Raw genomic sequence first — 23659 nt, 5'->3', positions numbered from 1 at the left:
AACACTCGTCTGTAGACACTTCCAACTCATCATCTGAATACCCAAAAATGAACGTTATTGAACTTATTTGAGATGCCTTGCAACGTGCTGTTCAGAGAGACTTCACTCTCCCAGCTCACCCTACTATATATTTGTAGATTGCCCTGCAGCATTCATGTCTCCAACTCACATTCGTTGAGCCAGTGCCACATCATCCGAAAGCACTTCTGTGCACTCAAAGAATATATAAGTGAGTGTACTGACGGGTACTGACGGGGACTCATGATATTAAACAAGTGTACGTGTTTTTTTTGGGTGGGGGGGGTTAAGGGTATAATATATAGATATTTATTAAGAAACGCGTATGAAAAAAAAACTAAGAATTTAAGATATTCATATTCCTTTGATGGTACATCCTTTAATAAAATTTTCAAGAAAAGAAAACACAGCTGAAACTTATATTTTATTAATCACTAAACAAATAATAACAAGTGCATCAATAGCAACAAAAAATTATCTGTGTTAAAAATATATACTTAAGCATCTAATGTGCTCGAAAAAGGCGGGCTTTCCTTGAATGTTTTTTTTTAATTTAATGAATCTATGATGAATAAATATAGATACTAAAAAAGTGCATCATTAAAAATTGTGTTAATGCTAAAAGTCAAAAAGAAAAGTGCTGCTATAAAAATTATGAAATATTTTTTAAATTTACTTTCTTTCATCATCCTAGTATTTAGTAAACAGTAACAAGCAGGGCAGTTTTCAATTTATTTAACTCTCTTGTCTTTAAAATCGTAATGAGGCGTATATTATAAAAACCAAATAGATATCAGTGCTTATTCCCAACATCAGGTGACTTTTTAACAAGCATTTATATGCCGTGTGTGCTGAGAAACACTATGTTAATCCATTAAATGCAAAGCGTCTCTTTTTAAGGACGATACTAAAAATGCACAATAATTTCATAGAAATTACATTTCAATGTCAATGCTTTAAAAAATTATTTTTTGTTTAAAAATGGCAGTATCAATTTATTTTTGAATCAGGTGCAATAGTAATTTTCTTGTAAGTTAGCTTAATTAGTTAATTCTCTATATAGGCTCAACACGTAATTTTTTTTGGAATTTCATAAAATATTTTTTGTTACTATTTGCGTTCTTTATTTTCTAGGTAAAAGCCCTCTATAACTATGGAGAAATAATTTTTTTATTTAAAAAGATGCTTTTTACCTTAAATTGATTTTCCCAACAGAAAAAAATTTTTAACTAGAATTTGAAATTTTTGCACAGCGCCTCACAATTTACAGTGAAAAGAAAAAATTTTTCGAGGCAACATTTTTCAAGTTCGGGAGATTTTGATTTTTTTTCTTAAAAAATCACCATTTCAGCAAAATTTGGTATAATAAGAAATCTTATAGTGTCTTCTGTAGCTATTTGTATATGAAATCAAAATAAATTTTATTTTTCATCACAAGTGCCAAAATTTCAAAACTGAAAAATTTGCATGTACTATTAGTTCTGTCGCTTGCTCTTCATAAAGAAAGGTCATATATTGTAGAAATACTGTACGATTGCTATTTTATTTTATATTGCTTTAGAAAAATTGATTTTTATAGATTACAAAGAAATTTGTTTTAGAATTAAGATTTATTTTACTGTCTTGCTGAAAGAAATTTACAAAATATGCTTATTTTTTCCAACACTGGAATAGCTTTACCTATTAAGGGATTAAACAAAAAATCGTTTTGCCCGATATTTTAGCCATTTTCCTAGATAACCCAATAGCATATACTGTTAGATTAAGCAAGTAAAATATCATTGGTAAGATGTGGTTTTGGCATTAATGGACTAAGTATAAATATATTATCTCAGTACTAGTATTTGTGATGTTGACCATGAATTAAAAATTCTTCTAAAGAGGGTTAAGTAATTATCAAATAATCTCTTATTCATCAAAGGAGAGACTGGCAGTGCGCTTTTATATTGTTGAAAATAATTGTATGTCGTATAAAATATTTCTATTTGGAAAATTTCCAAATGCCTCTATAATAAGATATTCTGACCTATAGAGTAGTATAAAATATTTGGAACAATCAACCATTTTGTGAAAAAAAGTTTTTCAGAAAATTCAGATTAAAAAGCTTGGTTTTAGAAATGGTTGGCATGATATTTTCTTTTTCTATATCTTTCTTGGTCCCTTTGACAAATATTTATGATTTTCTAAACAACAGTTGGATATCCCTTGTAACATATATTGTATGAATCATCAGACAACTCAGCCAGATGACCATGAATACTGCAGTCGCTGGATTGGGATACGTATTGCGAACTTCTTACTAAAGTGTTTGGACTGTGTTCCAGTTGACGAAGTTGCATTGCTAAAGCTTCTCTTTCATTACGCTGTCTTCTTTTACGATATATATAGTAAAATGTACATGCAATGGCTAATAAAAAAGCTATGATTCCACCACAACCTGCAACTAAGTGTAGATGGCCTGCAAAATAAAATACAAAATATAAAATTCAATGCAGAAAAAAAAATTTTTTACTTTTAAGTTTTGGTAGCAGAATTTCTCGGTAACTGCAAAACTACACTGTAAAAATTCCAGAAGAAATTATGGCATAAAGTATCGGCATGCAGGGTGCCGGTATTTTTTACCGTAAAATTCATTTTTATCGGAACATGTTACGGTATAAAAAATTCTTAGACTGTAATTTTTACAATAATAATTCACGTAAAATCACGGAATCAGTGTAATTAAATAAATGATACTTACACATTATACAGTTTAATAATTATATAGTTTAATACTTTTTGGTAAAAATAAATGTTACAGTAAAATGAGTTTTACGGATGATGCTCACGAAGTGCAAGTACTTTTTTACCGTAATTTGAGCTGGAATTTTTTTCAGTATATCTTCACAAATCCAAATTTGTCTGCAACCTCGACGCAGTCTGACCGAGATTATTATTGTAAAAATTCAGCTTAATCTAACATATATATGATTCACAATGTGCAATTATGCATAAAAATATCATATTGTTTAAATTTAAGTTGAATTTTATACAACTATACTAAAAAAATGGAATAAATTCCTGTAAAAACCCTGTAATCACGTATAAGAGAGAGAAGAAAAATTCTTTATTTCTTGCTCTTGGCGGTGTAATTCTATCTATTCAACTTTTTGATTTCAACTAGAAACAAATTGAGAGATATTTTTAAAGGGAGTTTTAGAAATTCCTCCACATTTGTTTGTTTGTTTTTAAAAGATAACATTTAGATGAAAAATAATCTGTAAATACTGTAATAATCTGCAGCGCCCTCTGCCGTAGAGGGTTTCTGATACCATGCCTATAAGTTTTGTAAATGCCGCTATTACCTGTTGCTAACGTAGAGTTAGCAAAAGAGAATGAGAGAAAAGAATTTGCCTAAATAACTGTTAATGAAATGATTGAATTCTAACGAACTATTTAATTTTTTGTGGTTCGAGCAACGCACTTTACCTTATTAGTGCCCACGATAACAATTTCATTGACGGTTTTGAAAAGACAACATTAGAGAGGAGGATTTCTTCTTTTGAAGCATGTATGAGATAATTTTATCTATATTGTATTTCATGTATGAGTTAAATTAAGTCTACATTTCTTTAATTATCAGCTTTGATACAGTACAATGAAAAGTTCAGTAGTCCAGTCTGGAAGAGTATTAAAAGAGTTTTTGGTGAAAAGCACCGCAATATACGCGCAGGTAATATAACCGTCATGTTTTTGTGTATTGTGCTATTGTTGAGTGTGATTTCTATAGATTTGAAAAATATGTATCTGGAAACAGTATTAAGGAACAGTTTGACGTAAGAATGTTACGTTCCTAAAAGAGAGGCGTAACTAAATATTATCCCAAACCCGTTCATTTTATCAATGACATAACGTTACAAACGTTGCATGCTCGTAATAAAGCCTTTTTTATCTCCCTAGCGCGAAAATAGTTCATCAAAATGGTGAGAAAAAAGGTTTAGTTTGTAAAACATTTATTAACTGATTAATTCTCATTCAAAAAAATATTTTAGTAAACACAATTGTAGGAACATTTTTTTCCTTTCAATCTCACAAAATTCAAAAATTCATTTAATTTTGATATTTTGCATTTGATCTTCAAAATTTACGGATGTATCGATTTTCTCAATTAAAGTAAAAAAAATAAAACGTATAGAAAGTTTTTTAGATCATTTAACGACACTTATTATCAATACTGGAACATTATTAAAACTGCAACTTGGGCAATAATGGATTAAATATGCAAATTACTGCAGACGATTAACTCAAGTTAATGTGGAAATGATTAATTATGAAATATTAAAACTTATTTTTTTTCTTCATATTTATAGTCTCAAAAAACTTCAAAAGTGATCGAAAAAGCTTCAAAACTACATTTTTAAAGTTAGCCGGGTTCAAATCTTCACAGATTGATTTTATATTTAAATTGTATGTTCAAAATTACATTATTTACAGAATTACATAGGATGTTTTCGTTTTATAACATAGTTTTTTTTTAAGCGTAGTTCCTGGAGATTTTGTTTGGGAATTTTGATTCTTTTTTCTAAATACGCTCTTTTTCATAAAATTGGTTTGACCAAAAAATTTCTATTTACCTCTGTAGGTATAAGCATATATAATTGAGGAATAGTTTTGATTTTCACTAAAACTTAAGAATTACAGCTCTTTCGTGAAAGAAAGGCTCCATCGAAAAAAAGCCATACACCCACCATTTTTTTTTAATCACTTAGAAAACATTAACTTTTACAGTTAATTATTCGTATAAGAAAGAACCTTTTTCAGAATTTTGACTTATTGCTTTGTCCTGTTGAAAAAACCCCTCCAAATATGCCTATTTTACCCCCACACGAGAGAATTAACCTCATAAAGAATAAATTTAAATTATATGACCACGTATATATATATATATATATATATATATATATATATATATATATATATATATATATATATATATATAAAACTTACATCTTTCTTCATCACTATAGTCGTCTTCACTGCAATTTGGTAGACCGTCACACACTAGGGACTGATCGATACAATACTGAGGCATCACATTACAAATTGTAGTTGCTGAATTTAAGCAATAATGGCTATCTCGGCAGATGTGCTGCTCACATTTCTCTGTATCATAAAAGAAAAATATTTGTTATCGTTTAAGAAAATTTAATTATGATTTTTGTCAGAAAATATAGAATCCTAATACTTATAGCAATATCAAACAAAACATTCAGAACAATAATTAGTAAAACTACGCAGTAAAATATTTCGGTGTATGGTTGCTGCTATTTTTGGTGTTTAGTAAAACTAAAATTTTTTATTGTGCATGCAGTCACATTTTTTTTATTTTCTCTGTTAGAGTTTTATTTATTCATTTGTTTGTTTGTTTGTTTGTTTGATTGCTGTCATCAAATATTTTCAGTCCCATTCAAATCAGTTAAATGACTTCATAGCAAAAACATTTCATTTAAAAAATAATCATACTTTTTGTAACATAATCGCACTAATTCTTACAAAAAATTATTATTTTGTCAATTTTATATAATTTTTGCACGATAATTACAGTTTTGTGCTTAAAAATGTGTTTAGTTTACCTCAGCACCAAAAAATGGTAGCAACTATACATCAAAATTTTTTATTGTATACTTAAAATTAATTCAACGAAAAAAGATTGCAGGATAGCAAAAAGTATTTACTTTTTTAGAGATTTAATAAAACTTATTTCATGTTGTTGAAGCTTTTATTGCATTTTCATAAATGAGTTTCAATATATTTTATGACAACTTAATACAATAATAGTACTTAACTTAAAATGTTTCTTATAAATGACTTATTAAAGATAATAATTAACTTAATTACCTTATAAACAAACTATTTTCTTAGAATCTAGAAACAGCAAAATATTACACTAAAAATCTATCTAAAAATAGTCAGGAAATTAATTCTGTAACAAAGGTTTGAAAATTTATCTCAATGTAAAGATTCTAAACTATAAGTATAAAATAGAATAATATTATATTATTAAGATATGCAACTGGCTTTGATATATTAAAAATATTTCGAATCAGCATTCTTGTACAAATTTAATAAAAATAAAATTTTAACAAGTCGCATCTAAGAAGTCCCAATTGCCTTACTTTTTCATAGAGATAATTTTAATAATAATTCCTTCTTAAATCTACACCCTCTAGCAGCAGCAGTTGAAAGTTTTACTTTGAGACAGTTCCGATTTTTTAAAGTTATGTCAGAAATTAAGTCCTTTGTACAAATCATAAGCGGCACGAAACGCACGAAAGAGTTACACGAAAAATAATTAAAAAACATTCCTTTTATATTAAAAGTTTCAAATTTTGTTACAACAAATAAGAATGATGTTATGTCTTGAAATATTATTAAACTATGAAATTGAATGTAGTATGAGAAGAAAATCATGCAGCGAAAAATGTATCATAATATGCAATTGCTCTAAATAGTTAAAGCCTAATCTATAAATAAAGATATAATCTACAGAAATTATTATTTAATGAAAATTTTACTTACCAAGAAATTCAAAGCTAACAGCCGTCCAAATTAATTTAAACCCCATGACTTTTTCAAAGTTTCCTTTTTGATCAGATGATACTTTTGTTTTAAATCTGTAAGATAAAAAAAGTTAATTATGGATCTAAAGCTGAAACATTTTCTTTTGAAAAAGAAAGAAATGTGTATGACGTGGTGCGAAAAAATCTCATTGGGTTTATTTGAATGATTTATACGAATAGTGTGCAAAGAAGAAATAGAACAACCTGAGTAACTTTTAATCTAATGATTGGATTTTCACTGAGACTCAATCTTAATGAATCGAAATCTGTTTGTGGCTTATTTCTCAGATTCCTTGTTTTTACTTGTTTTCTTTCATAATTTATTGTCGGTCTCCCAAACCTCTGAAAGCTTTAAATCTTATTGCTAAGTAATGAAAAATCGTATGAACTGACCATTTCTAAAGCTATAAAATGAAACTTTAAATACTTCTTGAGAAATTTTAGAAAATATCAAAAACCGGAATGGAAGTGTATCTTCCATTATTGTAGGGTAGTGTACCTTTTTACCTTATCAAATTATTGGGAATCTGGAAAACATGCTCTTAATAGTTTGGTCAGAGATCGATAAAAAATTTGGCCCCATAAATGTTAATTTTACTTTCTGCGTTTTTCTCCCTATCTCGGGAACTTTTTGTGAATCAAAACATTTTTGCATCCATTTATAAAATTCGTTTATCCGAAGATACTTTCATGGAAGAAATAATTACTTATTATTTTATTCAATGATAATAAGAACACTGAATTATAAAGCAAGCAAAGTTCCACACAATTTTAAATATTGCTGTTTATATGGTAAAATATAAAATTTGAAAGAAATCGGTTAAATAGTTTCTGAGTAATAAAATTTTTTAAAAAGTCGTATATTTAAATTTTGATTACTCGAGATTTAATATTTTGCGCACTGTGCATACAAGACTAAGAAGAAGTTAAAGCACATAGAAGAGGCTTCTAATAACAACGCGTAAAAAGTCATGTCATGAAATTTATTTAAAGTTTCTCATTATTTATTTCTCGTAAAAAACATTGGCTACTGTTTTGATAAGTCGAATACACATATCTTGACTGTATAGTCCCTTAGAAAACGATGCCACCCCAATGCTTGCTTGAGCTCATCGAATTGGAAGATACAAGGGACAGATCGAATCTGGATTATGAAGGGGATAACTCAAGAGTTCCTCCTTGAATTTCAGCTGAAGTTTTTGACTGTGTCAGTGGTTAGCACTGCCGTGAAAAAGAAAGACCTTGCGAAAAAATTCATCTGGAAGTTTGAATTTAATTACCATTATGAATTTTTTTTTAGCGTTTCCCCAAACCTCTGAACACTGACTCAAATTCCATAGCTCCTGGAAAGCAACAAAGAGTGACATCCTGCGATTGTTCCCTCCACTAAACGCTGCTTTCAGAAACTGAATAAATGCCTTGACAGCTGTCTCATAGCGGACTGATAGCAAGACACGGTTTCCAGGACAACACCGAAATCATGCATTACTGCCAGTGAGTGGATGGGTGACCACTTTGATCAGCCTGCAAAGGGACTAAAGGTGCATGGTATCGGTCAGTTCCACAGTAAAGTGTTCGACTTCACGCACAGGACGTTGGGCTACTAAAGCGCGGGAGCCACCTTTTAGCAAAGTTTCAAAACTGTGATGCCCATGTCTTTGGATTATCCTCAGTGATGCTCCCGAGACCCTCGACAATAGCCTATTGTGGCGTAAATAAAATACTACCATTTAAACTCCATAGTTCCCAAAAATCAACAAAGAGTGACAATTCTCTATTGTTTCTACATTTATGCGTCGTTTTCAGAAACAGAATAATTTTTTAACAGCTATCCGGTTGCTATTTTTTCATCGTTGTTTTCCGCCTAGAGAGTAAAAAACACGATTTTTTTAAACACACCAGCAATCACGTTTCGGGTCTGTTTCCATTTTTTTTTAAATAACATAGTTTCTGTTTACTTAGGTACTGCCTCACTATTTATTGAGAGAATCCAATATAATGATTGTATAAGCTACTGCACCGTTTAAATTATTGTATGAGAATATCCAACATATACCCGAAGCCTAACATGCTCAATAACGTGCCTAAATTATTCGCCACATAAGGTATGAGTAGCATTTATGTCGTCAAACATCATTAATGTTTCTCGAACCACATCACAAAATATTCTAAACCTCTGTTTCGGAATTTCAAACTTCCATTAATTTCAAACATGTCTACAGACTTTAAACTACTGTGACTTTAGAGGGAATCACTAATTCCACGAAATCAAAATGAATCAAATTGTTATAATCTTTCTCCACTGAATTATTATTGATCGAAGATTTTCCACAATTCCTATTGTCGACAAAGTGAAATGGTTAGATATCAGCAGATAATTAATTTGAAGTTCGTTCGATAAAGATGGTGCTTATTAATATGCTCAAGATATTACCAAATTGGGCTAGATTTATATTTCATTTCTCTCCAATTCTCTACCAAAATAAAAAAAATAAAAATAGCAACTTGGCTTCGAAAATTCTTCTAGAATTTTTGACTGTATTTAAAAGAAGGTTTTTTAATTGTAAATTTAAATACTTCCAAAGGATATCAATTAAATAATGTAAATACTAATCAATTTTTGAACTTGATTCAGTGAAGATATAGTGATAAAAAAATAAAAACATTGGAACATTATAGTAATGCTCAATTAATTTAAACCATTAAGAGTCCGTAATTTCATAATTGAACTCATAATTGAACAAAAACTATAATCGAACTCAAAATTAATAATTGAGCATAATTTAGTTCAATAATAATTTTATAATGGGGTAAATATGTGCTAAAACTGAAGGAAGACTGTATTGATAATACACCTATTTCATAATATTTCGACATTTTAACTTTTAACGCTGATACTTTTCAGAATATACATTCACAGAAAGTGTTTAAAGACATTGAAGTGGACTTAATGAAAAAATGGTATCTATTCAGAAAAAGATTCTGCAGAGTTATGAGCTGGGTTCAAAAACACCTTAACTGCAGAGATAGGTTAAATCATGAAAACTCCCTCCTTTGCTTGTAGAGGTTTTGAGCCATTTTAGTAAAAATAGCTGTCAGGATCCTGATTCCTCTCCCACGCATTTGATTGACCCCTTGACCTGAGGGTCAGAGGGTGAAGGACACTGGAGGTGTCGTCCCCTACATTGGGGGTGGAGCAAAGGACTGTTGCTTATGGGAAAGAGGATTTTTTTAGAGGAGAGATTAGCTTTGAACGCAGAAGAGTTGAGTTTCGAGTTGAACTATGCTAGAGAAAGAATGAGAGAGAAGGGAGCAGCAGCGCTCCGGAATATTATATTCTCAAATTCATGTATCATTTTGTAAATAATTCTATAATCAAGAATTTAGTAATAAATAAGCTAAAATTGAAATAATCCTTGGTCATCCTTATTGAGGAGTCTTTAAAAACGAACCAAGAGACAAAAGGTCTCACAAATGTCGCAGCCTGACAGGATGGAAGGAGGACTACTATGCTAAGGAAAAGAATCATCGCCGATGCCCAGTATGAGAAATGCCCAGTAAAGAGAGTTGCCTTATGGAGTTTGTCTTGATAGAAGGATGCCTACGGAAATGCCTAGTGAAAAAGATTGCCTGAAGGAAAGGATGACGGCGGACTGACAACACCGACGGGAGTTGAAGAGACGGTACTGGAAAGGGACTATTATCGCCGGAGGCGATAGGCAGCCAGCGCTACCCCCCCCGTGACCGGTGACCAAAGAGTGTGGTTTCAACATCGACTCTCTGACAAAGAGGACAATTGAAAAGATAATAAAGGGAGGTAAGCTTTATCTCATGCATGAAAGGATAAATTACACGCTCACATTTCTGGGTAGAAGTTTAACAAAAAGGGTAGTTAGTTAAGGGGATAAGTTTATTTTGTTTTGGTTTAAAGTCAACCTGATGTGTTACTTTATTTGAGCTTAAGAGATTGGCCAGTTAGCTATAGTATTGTTTGTAATTGATTTGATGTTTTTTTTTTAAAGTAACCTAGTGGTTGATTTGTTAAGAGTGTAATTTTTTTATTGCTTTATTAAGAGTATGTATGAAAGAAGAAGAGTATTGATTTAATAACATGTAAAGAAGTGTAGGATTATTTAAAGATTGTGTTGTTATATGTCAATAGCGAGCTGAGTAAACAAGGCTCTTGGTTTATTATTATTTAGTAGTGATTATTATTTATAATGCATTCTGTTAAAGTAATTTTGGACGGAAAAAAAAAAAAGGGTCAAGGAAGGGGTTTGCTTTTGTTTAAATGATAAAATGGTTAATTATTATGACTGTAGAATCTATGAAATTTAAGAGTTTAATTTTGGGGAAAGTAAAAGTGTATATTTTAGGTGTACCAAAAGAGTACGAAATTGTATTATTTTGCAATGAAAGTTGAAAAGAGTAACTTGTATTTATGTGAATTAAGAAGTAATGTTTGAATATTGCACGTTTTGAATATTGCATGATACAAATTGTATTGTATATGTTATGGTTACATGTGAAGGGTTAAATTTCATAATAGAAGGTCGGTGTATGAGAATGAGGGAAAGTGTCACTAAGTTTCCTTTTTTTTAATTTTATTGTTAAATAGCATTGTTTTTTTTTTTTGTGATTAGGGAATTAAGTTAATACTATCAGTATGAGTTTTATTTTTAAAGCAATAAAGGTAGATTTGGTAGTCCTAGCTGAGAAGCTTGGGATAACGGTTCCCGAGAACGCCACGGGTGCTAAGATAAGGGCATTGATCATCGGGAGTTCGGATTACGATGAGCAATTTACTAAAGATGTTTTAAGTGTGATTAAAGAGGATAGATTAGAAAAAGAGGAACGGGAAGATAGGGAACGTGAAGATAGGGAACGTGAGCGACTAAAATTAACAGAAGATAGGGAACGGGAGAAACAAAAATTAAAAGAAGATAGGGAACGCGAGGATGAAATAAAGAGGCAAAAAGAGCACAGACGAAAATTAAGAGAAGGTGCGGAACGGGCGTTAAATAGAAGGATGCGTGAACTGGAATGGTTAAAACGAGAACGGGAATATGATTATGAGCGGATAAGAAGTACTATAGAAGGGATTGAGCTGATAACAAAAATTTTAATGAGTGACCAGGATGAGGAAAGTAAAACCCAGGATTGTAAACCCTTAGGCAATTTAAATGGATCGGTTGGATGTTTAGGCACCGTGGAATCAGCGGAGAGGCCGGAGTCCCGAAGGTTTGGTTTTGGAATTGAAGGAAAGGAGGTGAATGTGAAGGGTGGGGTGAGACGATTTCCTGAATGGAGTGGTCCGAATGTTAATAGAAAGGGTAAGTTTCCGCTTGAATCGCTGAGGAAAAATAGTACTAGCTCAGGAAAATGGTCCCCGAAATGTTATAACTGTGGAGAGGTAGGACACTTAAAGAGGGGGTGTCCGAAAATTAATAGATTTAGGTTAGATCTGAAGAAAGATCAGGCTAAGCAAGATTCCGTAGAACGCGTTAGTCACGAAAAGAGGGTGAAGAAAGACGAATCGGATTTGCGTAGAATCGAGGTGGTTGAGGAGAAGTCTTGTTTCTCAAAAATAATATACAATGTTCCTAAATTAAGCGTATCAAGGCAATCGTTAGATCCTGAAGAAAATTTTGAGATAGGGAGATGGATCTTTGTAAATTCAGAGATAGGCCCTGCTGTAGAGGAAAAGCTCAGTAATGTTCCTAGTAACTGTGGGATAGGGGAAGGAATAGTAAACCCAAGTGAAAAAATGCCGGTAGTGGTCAAAAGTGAAAACGAGACGACGGTGATAAGGGATAGGGAGTCAAAATTAAAGGAGCATGTTTTTGAAAATGCAGGGGATGAACGGAAGGGAAAAGAGTGGGAGAAAAAGATGATCGGTTCTGAGGGAAAAGAGCAAGAAGGGAACAAGGGGATTGAGGCTAAGGACACTGACCTTGCTTGCGAGAATTCGGACGGGAGAGGAGTGCGAATCACTCCGGGGGGTCTCGAGGTGTTGGAGATAGAGTCAAACGGGCGAGGGGACGAAGATCCACCATGTATTTTAATGAATCCGGAGTGTGGGGAGAAAGTAGGGGGTGGAGATAAGGAATCACCCTTTTCTCATGGCCAAAGATTTAAAAAAGAGCAGGTGCAGGGCTCCGAATTTGAAGGAATGTTAGAGGAAGTGAGGGAGGATTTTAAAGGCAATGAAGTTTGTGGTCAGCGAGGGGTTGGAGTGAAGGTTATAAGTCCAATTAACGAGTTGAAGAGGATGGATTTGTCCTGTGAGAAAAGAAAGGGAGATAGCGACGGCGCGATGGAATCTAAACTTCTGTGGTTTGAGGGGAGAGAAAAATTGTTTAAGTATCCTAAGAAGGAGTTGTACACAGCTGTGAATTCAAACACTCCCGATATCAGAATTAAAACCCGAAAGGTGCAGGTGAAAATAAGAATTAGTTTTCAGAAAGGGGGATCGGAAAGAAACAGTAGAGCAAAAGAGTTAGCTAGTCACTTAAGAGGAAGTGGTATGGAAAGAGATATGTTCCAGGGGATTAGGTCAATGAACTTGAAAGAGTGGACATTTGGGCAATTTGGACGGTTAATTTTGTATGCTAATTATTATTATTTGTTAGGCAGGAATTGGGGACATGACTTTAAGGATTTTATTTTGATGGAATTTTATAAATGGATTTTGGCATGGATATTTTATTTTTGGCCTGATAAAAGTGATTTTAATGCTTTGATTGTAAAAATATTAGGTTCTTTTATGCTATGTTTTGATTTTGTATTTATTAGTTGGTCAAGTGTCCTAAGTGTAATTTTATGTTTATTAAGGTATAATGCGGCCAATCTCTTTTGCGCACGGGAATGTGTGCGTGTAATTGTTTTTTGGTGCTGGGATGGGCTTGCATTGTTTTTAGGTTTCACTTGTACGACCAGGGAAGAAGGTCGAACTAGATGAAACCGGGGGGGAGGTGTCAGGATCCTGATTCCTCTCCCACGCATTTGATTGACCCCTTGACCTGAGGGTCAGAGGGTGAAGGACACTGGAGGTGTCGTCCCCTACATTGGGGGTGGAGCAAAGGACTGTTGCTTATGGGAAAGAGGATTTTTTTAGAGGAGAGATTAGCTTTGAACGCAGAAGAGTTGAGTTTCGAGTTGAACTATGCTAGAGAAAGAATGAGAGAGAAGGGAGCAGCAGCGCTCCGGAATATTATATTCTCAAATTCATGTATCATTTTGTAAATAATTCTATAATCAAGAATTTAGTAATAAATAAGCTAAAATTGAAATAATCCTTAGTCATCCTTATTGAGGAGTCTTTAAAAACGAACCAAGAGACAAAAGGTCTCACAATAGCATATGAGAACAAATTCCTTGTTAAAGTTAGAATGAAACTTCTGAACTAAAATTCTATGGCAATCTAAATATGAGATCTAGTTGCGTGTTTGTTTCTAGTTAATTTGAAAAAAGTTTACATTGAGAGCGAAAGTTGACAATGCGAAAAAATTTACATTGCAAATTATTTACATTCCGAAATGAATGTACTACGTATAATCCAATCAAAGTAGGAAAATAAAATTAAACAAAAATTAAGAACAAATTCAATTTAAAAACAATAAGATACGTGTACACGCGTAAGATTATTACACATACGTTTAAACAATATATATCTTGATTTAAAAAAAAATTATTTATAGTTTTGTTCTCATGCATTTCTTTTTGCAGTGTTAAGCAAATTACATTCCGAAAAAATATTAATGAGATATTTATAACAACGGGTCTCCGCTGCCGTATAAACGATTTTTTATTTAAAAAACTTAAAGAAAGCTTTGGTTCTATTTTCTGTTGGTAGCCTGAATTCCTTGTAAAGAGATTTACAGAAAAAGTAAAATTAAATAAAGAATATTATATCAAAGAAAATATGGAAGTAAGAAATAAAAAAGAAAAGTAGAATTATAATCTTTTCTTGAGCCAAAAGATAATAGATCAAAAATATCATGAACGTCAATAAAAATAAAATAAATTAGTTCAAAAGAGGAAAGAAATATGATATTTCTTTCAAAAGAAAGTTAAGAAACAAGCAAAAGTAATTTTGAAAATTAGAAAGTGATCCGGGAGGAAAGTTTTGAATTTTCAAAGGATTATTAAAAACTAACTTTTCTGAAGAGTTATTAAAATACTTTTTACTGACTTTTCAATAAACGAAATATTATCAGAAAAATATAAATTAAGCCTGAGTGAGTTTAATTCCAAAAATGCTTATTCATATAAATGAAAAAAAAAGTAAATCAATGACACTTTATTTAGCAAAACAAAACAAACACACGCTGATTTAAACGCCAACAATCAAATTGAAAATTCTCAGAGTTAAGAACCAAATTATCGTTTATACTTATTTAGTTAATAAAACCTTTAGATCTTAAAAAAATTATGTATGGAAATGCATAATTAATGCATAAGATGCAGAAATTGCAAAATTTTTATGTTTGCATGATAACTTTTATTTTTTAAAATATTATTAGAATTAATTTATCCCCGATTATATCAGATAAACAGAACTTAAATAGATACGAAAATTATTTTCGTATCTATTTAATAATAAATGCAATGATTTACATAAGATTATAAAAATCACTATTTCAGAAAAGGGAGGGAATGATATCAGTTGATATTATCAAGAGCAGAAAAGCATTTTTGTTCGTTTATGTTACGATTTTAAATATTTTTAAAAAATATTGTGTTGCAAAAAGGACAAACTTTCATTTTTATCACAGCTTGGAGAGTCTTAATATATGGAATTGAAAATGAGATGCAAGGGGGGGGGGCACAAATAGGCTGGTGAATTTATAGTACTTGAAATTTTAATTTCAAAATAATAAAATTGGTTTTGTAAATGATTAATTGTAAGGAATTTGGTCAACAGATTAATAGCATTTTATTTTAAGTTTGAGCATTTTACTTTAAGCTTAACATACTTTTGTAGCTTGGGTTAATCAATTTGCTGAAGCGAAATACTTGCTTTTTTTAAAAACGGTTTCACACAGCGAAAAAAATTCTGATAAAATTACAGTACAATATGATAACAACATTTCTGGTAAAAAAAAACGTAATTCTGGTTAATAAAACAAAATTATACGGTATTTAAACCATCAATTTGGTAATTTTGTTTATTCGTATGGTAACTCTGGCTCCGGAAATTCTGGTTTTTAAAATTATAGCTCTTTTTACCATGTATTTAGCAAAAAATATAAAATTGAAAAATAAACATTATTATGCTGTTGTGTCTTTTTTTCGTGTCTGCATTTTAAGTTCTTAGATTTATTTATTTGATTAAAACAATTGAATAAATGCTTAATTGTTTAATTTAAAAAAAGAACAATTCTATACGTGACTTATGTTAAGAAGTAGAAAATCTGTATTTTAATTTAGACACGGAAGAATTAATAATGCAATAAAATATAAATCATATTATTATTTATTTATTTATTATTTTTTTTAATTATTTCTACTTAATGCATTTTATTTCCACAAACTAGCTATGCATTCTCTGTGCATTAATAAAAACATTCATGGCTCTCATTACAGCGAAGTAAAGTAGAAACTAATGTAATATTCCTTTAAATATGCATCATTAAGTACACGGAGAAAAGAATTCTGGTGAAATTACAGTACTGTACAGAAATGGTACTTCTGGTAAAAAAAAAAAAATTCTGGTTAATAAAACCAAGATATACGGTATTTAAACTATTTACTTGGTAGTTTATTCGTTCATATTGAAACAGTTTACCGGAAATTCTGGTTTTAAGAATTGTAATTCTTATTACCACACATTTAGTAACAAACACAAAAACTGAAAGTAAATTTAACAAAATAAACGGCTTTTATGCCATGCTCTAAGTTATTATGATAAAATTACTAAATTTTACCATATTTACCAAATTTTATAAAACATCATAAAATCATATTTTACAGTTAATTTTACCATAATCAATATAATATAATAGTTAATTTTACCAGTTAATTTTACCATAGCGTTTCGGTAAAAACTACTGAGCATGTTGGTACTCCCATAGAGCCGGAAACACGGTAAATTTTACCTTATTCTGGTAGTTTTGACCATACTTCTTTTGCCAGTAACACCTTTACCTCGTATTTTTTGGTAAAGAAATTTCAATTTCATTTTTATTTATGTTGCCATTCAAATATAAAGTTGCCTTGCTATTGAAAATTAATTGAATCAGGAAATAGTCATCCATGCTTATACGCTCAAACGTATTTTTATGTCTGGTCTATGAGCATCAGTAATTGATCAATTTACATTTCGTAGAATCAATATATCAAGCCTATGTATCATGCACCTTGTTTCAACAAATTGAATGGTACCAAACTATTATGGCTAACTAGAGATTTTAAACTGTTTTATGTATCTTAGTATAATTAACGATGAAATTATGCTATAAATAGGTTAAACAAAGTTCTGACAAAACAAAAACATAACAAATGCAACAAAATTTAGAATATTCAATACTAATGTTAAATCTGTCCTACTCTAAAGATTTGAGACATGGCACTAAAATGAAAATAACGTGAAAAAATTCAAGTATTTTTTACAAACAGTTTAAGAAGAATCATACGTTTCAAATGGTTCTATGAAATTTGAAAAGCAAAAATCCTTAGAAAAGCAAAACAGAAACCAATTGAACTCGAAACTTAAAAACGTAAACGGAAATGGATTGGTTATGTTCGACGTAAATCTGAAATATTTGAAGTAAAACAAGTTTTTGATTCGAACCCTCAGGGCAACTGAGAAGAGGAAAACCTAAAAATACTTGGTGAGGGTGAATTGAATTATAAGTGAATCGAAAACTATAGAAAGATATGGAGAGAGGTAAAATATCTGGCTCCAAATAGAGTGAGATGGAGAGTTACGATAGAAGCTCTATATTCCAATTTGGAGTGAAGAGGTATAATGTGTCTTACAATGATGCGTCAAGTTGGCTCAGGGAATAGAGCACTTGCCTCTCAATGAGGTGACCCGGGTTCGAATTTTGGTCCCGAGATTGCTTGTTAATATGAATTCCAGACCCGGATTGCACTGACCACAGTGCTGACATAAAATATCCTCAATGGTAGGCAGATCATGAGTTAGAATTACTTTGCCAATAGAACAATAGAAACAATATTGCTAACCGCGGTTTTCGTGGTTTTCCTCTACATTTTGCTCAAATCCGGGTAAGTTCCATCAAAAAAGTCCTCCAAGAAGGCAATTTCTCCCAATACTTGATCCAAAAGTTCCCTTGTCTTCTGGATTCGGTTCAAAATTACAAGGCTCTGAAGTTGAGCATTGGTAGTCGTAAACTCAATATTGGGTCGGTGGTTCAACGACGGTTATAAAATAAAATAAAATAAAATAGTGCGTTAAAAAAATTTAGATAAGATAATATTTATCTGCGTTCAATTGAAACCTCATGATTAATATCCCTCAAATTATGTAGTAACTTATTTATGACTACGTTGTTTAAAATATTGGCTAAAGGAGCAAAAGTGCGTTATAAAAGTTAAGACAATTTTTTAAAAAAATTATTAAAAGTGAAATATTACCTTATTAAAAGTCTATTACGCTTGGACATTTGAGTTCGCTCTTCAACATTTTTGTAATATTTTAGATCTCCACAAAATTTCTTCATTATTTCGGGATTAACAGTAAAACTAGAATATCCATCATAGATAGAAAGCTCAGCATCAGCACAGTTAGCTAAGTAAAGAAATGCAGAAACATAATGAGGTACTTTTAAGTACATATACGTGAATGTTATGAAGCAGTTTTCTCTTACCTATACTTCCATATAACTGAAGTTCCAATATACGGATATATATGTGCTTATTATAATCTACTCGAATCAACCAAACGCAGTCTACGTCTTTAGGAAAAGAATGCGGATAGCCAGGAGAAACTATAGTACCCCCAACTCCAGTTTCTGTTCCACCGCAACCTTTTATAGATGGAGTGCTTTCTGGAGGTGGTATGTATTCTAAAAAAATAATAATTTCATAATTAAAAGTAATTAGGAAACAATTTTTCTTTTAACGCGAATAGCAATGCTAAATTCAATTATTAGCTAAAAAATTACTGATTTTTAACTACACTTTTTCTGAACATTCGAGAATATTTAAGTGGACGAGATGCATTAAAAAACACGCATTAAGCACATTTCGTAAGATTTTAATAAAAATAAATTCAAACTCGCAACATTACAGATTTTTCTTACATAAATTACAAAGAAGAAGTGCTTGATTAACTGTAAAGATTAATTATATAGTATCAGCAACAGAATTCCTTTTTAAAAATCGAAATAGGAAAACGACCTTCTTTATATACATAATAAAAGTATATAATGAATTCTATTTCCACCCTTTATAGGAAAGCTATAGGAAGCATACTTCCTATCAACATCATTAATTTTTAAATATCGATAAGAAGCTATTTCCCGCCTGTGTGACTTGTGCGGCAATCTCATAATATTTTCAGAAATACAAAATAAATAAAATAAATAGTAAGTGTAAGGGTTGACGGGGTCAAGATGAAATATTAGCATAGCGAAGTTATTTTTGTGTGCGTGCGTGTAGCGCTCTTAAATTTCAAAATTTTTCATCTAGTTTATTTGTAGTTATCAAAACAAAATTTATAAATTCGGCAATTCATAAGTGCAGAGATTTAAGTTAATTGCCAGTTTTTTAAGTAGTGAAATTTTAAAAATCCCATCAGAACAATGGTCTTAATCATATAAATTTGAGATAATTGGCTAAATGAATTTCTTTTTTTAAATCAATCTTAATACCATAAATGTTTTAACTTAGCATAACTAGAAAAAATTGCCATTTAAAGCTTTTTCTTAGCATTTTTTAAATTTGAGAGATTATTACATTTTTAAATTTTGATTTTGATTTTTAAAAATTTGAAATTTTTTATATAATTTTTTAGTTTTAAATTTCATAATTTTTCGCAGTTTTGATATGAGTAAATGAGATGGCAAAATCGTATCTTAAAATTCGTATTGATTTATCGTAAAATATTATTACTCGAAGATTTTTTTAAAAAAAGTATATAAGTTTAAATTGCAAGAAAAAAGAAAAGGAAGATGTTCCCGTCTTATTTTTTTAAGATATTTTATCGCATTTTACAAGTTGTATGGACATGATAGTTTAATTATTGATTGATCATGATGTTTTAATCGATATTTATCTACTTGCATCCATAAAATTGTATAAACATATAATGTTTCAAAAACACTATATATTTAAAATCATGTTACTTGAAACATTAAAACATCAAAGTAAATAATCATATTATTTTTTTAAACGCGATAAAACTCACAAACTCAATAAAACATATTGGTGATTTTAGATATAAAAAATGCTTAATTGAAGAGTCATATAGTCCGAAGAAATATAATACTTTATTAAAAAAACGAAGCAGAACATACTAGTTGATAAAAGTTTTTATATAATTAATTATTCAATAACCCTACTTGGATTTAATCGTGTAGCATTAATTCAACCTAACAAAAATAAAGCTTACAGAATTATAAAACGAGCTCCAGGAAAATTAATGGAATTGAAGCCATTAACTACACATAAATTTAACGTATTTTAATTCTATGACCTTTTCCTTTTATAATCAGGCAAATTTAGTTTTTTGAAACAAACAATAAATCACTACTTTAAATTATTTTGAAGAAAAAAAAAATAAATGGGTAAAAGCGTTTTCATATTCCTGGTCAAAATAACTACAACTGATTTATTTACTAGAATTGTTTAAAAAAATATAATTCCTGAAGTTTTAAATGCAATTTTATGCAGTAAAAAATTTGTGTGTAATTGATGTAGAGGTTTACTTAAAGATGAGAAAGAGAAGACAAAAAGAAAACTGATAAATAATCTTGAAATGCTGGTAAAGCAAAAGGGAAGAATAATTTTTCTTTCCAGATATTATTTTTCGTTAATCTAATGCTTTTCTGAAACAGAATATTACCCATCATTCCTTATAAATGTCTTTATTCACAACTGAAATTACAGTAGTTGAATTGCCAAACTTTATACATGGAGGCCAAATAGATTTACATTATTCATAAGTTTTGTTTGCTTGAAATTTTTACATTTAAAAGTAATAAAATGATAATTTCTTTTAATTCGGACTTTTGTATAAGTTATCTTTATTTTAAAAGCAATGTTTACTAATTTAAATTATTAAAATTTCAGAATATGATACTTTTTAAAACATTTCGATTCGAAAGTTTGAGTAATGTGCCAAGCTTAACTTCCTTAATATTTCAAAAAGCTTAATCATTTTTTAGAACACGAATGTATGACCAATAGTTCAAAATTTTTCAATGGCATTTGGCTATTATGAGCCATTGCACAGAGCGAAAAATAAAAAAAAATGAACACTTTAAATAACTTTTGATTTATTGTTCGGATTTTCATGTGGTAGGACTTAATCTTATAGGTTCAAAGGTTTAACCTTAAATACACTAGTTACACTAGTAGTGCACTAGTTGTACACTAGTAGTGCACTAAATACACTAGTTGTGCAGATGGAATCAGACACAAAAAAAATCACTTCTCTGAATTAGCATGCCTTCAAGAAATGAGGAATAACTGCAATCTGGAAAATATGGTCCCAATAGTTTAAGTAGGAGAGGTCTTAATTTGAAATAGTGTCAGTTCTAATTAATTAGCAAACTTTAAGTTTAGCCTCGAATTATTAAGATTAGGTTTTAGCACATGAACATCTGATCATTGGATCAAAAGTTATTGAGGTTGTTTTACTTTGTTTTTTATATTGGCATTAAATTTTACTGCACTGTATACAAGAAACTTAGATGCTGGCTTTTTGTTTTAAACCCTTCTGCAAGTCACACAAAAATGAAATAAATATAATATATATTCTCAATAGGGGTCTCAATATGATATCTAGGTGAGATAAATACAAACACAATCAAAACTTAACTCAACCTTCAGGAAAAAAGCGAGAGAAATTATTATATTCTGTTCTACCGCAAGAGAAAAGGTGGAGTCGGTTATATGAAACGCCCCCAAGCTTCATCAGATTATTAAACTACACTGAAAAAAAAGTTTCTCAAAATTGATCAAAAATGTGTCGGAAGCGCTCGAAAATTGATTAAATTGATAAAATTGAAACAATATTGAACAATATACACAGTTTTGAGCAAAAACTACAGTTTCAAAAGTGAGGTGGAGGGAGAAATATATGAGACAGATGTTCGTAAGTTAATCACATTTAAATATTAATCGCCCCCTTGAAATATTTCCTCATTGTCACTAACTTATTTTTTAGAAATAATTAATTTTAAGTTTTCTCTGCTTCTACTGAATAAAAACAGTTGAAACTTAAGATTTTTCAATAGAAGAACATGCAGATTAATATGGTATGAAAACTTTATACTTCATAATTCAAAACTTTTTCATCCGCAATTAAATATAAATAATTAAAAATAATAAATATATATTAAAAAGTATTTTTCGCATGAAATCATTTTTGAGTAAATGGGTTTAATGAGTAGGTACAGTTTTTTTAATTGATTTCTGTGCCCGATTTCGTAACCTAACTAATAGTTAGCACTGAATAACTAATATATTTGATTTTATCTTCAGGATCCATTAAGATTGACACTTAGAGCGTGAAAATCCGATAATTAGAACGAAAGTTATTCAGGGTTATATCTTTTGTTTTGCGCACTGTACAACCATAGTGGTACGGCGATCCTGGATGTCATTGGTTCCAATCCTGCCGGCAGCCAACGAACTCTCTCACACATTTCTCCTTTCACATCTCTTTTGTGACTACACATTTTGCTCAAGAATAAGTACACTATCTAGCCATTAATGACCGGACACCCCTTGAACGGCAGATGGACTCGTCCTGGCGAAATAAATACGGAACCTGTGGTGGGGGAAGGACCATTCGCAAGCAGGCAACGACCATACGAGCGTTAACTGAGAAAATGAGTGGACGGCGAGAGCTGAATGAGGCGGAAAGGGGCATGATCATAGACGCCCACCGATTTGGTCCTTCCATACGTGCCATCTCCGACAAATTTCAGATACCACGGTCAACAGTTGGTGACGTCGTGTTGAAATGGGAACGAGAGGGAGTGATAAAACCGCAGTCCCGACCCGGCAAGCCCAAAATAATGTCCGACAGGGATCGACCATGTCTTCGACGTGTAGTGAAGGCAAACCGACAAATGTCGTTCGACACTGTCGCTACCAACTTCAGGGCTGCATCTGGCAGTGTTGTCAGTACAAGTATCATTCGTCGGGAGCTGATTGCGCAAGGATTTCATGGACGAGCAGCAGCACATAAGCCAAACATCTCTCCATCAAACGCCCACCACCGATTTCAGTGGTGCGGAGCACGTCGCCAGTGGACAGTAGAGCAATGGAAAAGCGTTATGTGGAGTGATGAGTCACGCTACATGTTGTGGCACTCTGATGGACGGGTGTGGACCTGGCGAATGCCCGGAGAACGGTACCTACCGGAGTGCATTGTCCCCACTGTGAAGTTCGGCGGTGGAGGAATTATGGTGTGGTCCTGTTTCTCATGGTTTGACCTTGGACTCTTGGTGTTAGTGCGTGGAACCCTGAACGCAGAAGGGTATAGAGACATCCCGGACAATTCGGCGCTTCCCACCCTGTGGCAACAGTTCGTAATGGCCCGTTTGTGTTTCAACACTATAACGCTGCCATTCATAAAGCACATGCCATCACGGACTGGTTTGATGAAATGGGGGTGCAAGAGCTTGACTGGCCATCCCAAAGTCCCGACATCAATCCAATTGAGCATCTCTCGGATGAGTTGGAGCGCCGGTTGAGGGCCAGACCATAACACCCCAAAACCACCACTCAACTCTTCGCCATGTTACAGGAGGAATGGCGGGCAATACCTGCCGACGTGTATCAACACCTAGTGGATAGCCTTCCTAGAAAAAAGCTGTGATTCGGGCGCGTGGCGGCCC

The 23659-nt window shown here is 31.6% G+C and overlaps 1 protein-coding gene across 1 annotated transcript in view; it reads right to left on the bottom strand.

Moving 5' to 3' along the window:
* Window positions 1–429: 429 nt before the first annotated feature.
* Window positions 430–23659, bottom strand: part of LOC107439185 (tolloid-like protein 2) — a 104901-nt gene continuing 81671 nt past the window's right edge. The window contains exons 6-10 of the mRNA XM_071187656.1: window positions 18455–18652; window positions 18222–18375; window positions 6577–6671; window positions 5005–5160; window positions 430–2476 (exon numbers count right to left, since the gene is read on the bottom strand). Of these exons, the coding sequence (XP_071043757.1) occupies window positions 2202–2476; window positions 5005–5160; window positions 6577–6671; window positions 18222–18375; window positions 18455–18652 (878 nt within the window). The 3' untranslated portion in view covers window positions 430–2201. The remainder of the gene's footprint in view (window positions 2477–5004; window positions 5161–6576; window positions 6672–18221; window positions 18376–18454; window positions 18653–23659) is intronic.

This window comes from Parasteatoda tepidariorum, chromosome 11 (genome assembly GCF_982258835.1).
Source record: "Parasteatoda tepidariorum strain Cologne lab strain chromosome 11, Ptep-v5.0, whole genome shotgun sequence".
Lineage (NCBI taxonomy): Eukaryota > Metazoa > Arthropoda > Arachnida > Araneae > Theridiidae > Parasteatoda > Parasteatoda tepidariorum.
Note: the sequence above shows the minus strand (reverse complement) of the source record. Positions and strands in the feature narration are given on the sequence as shown.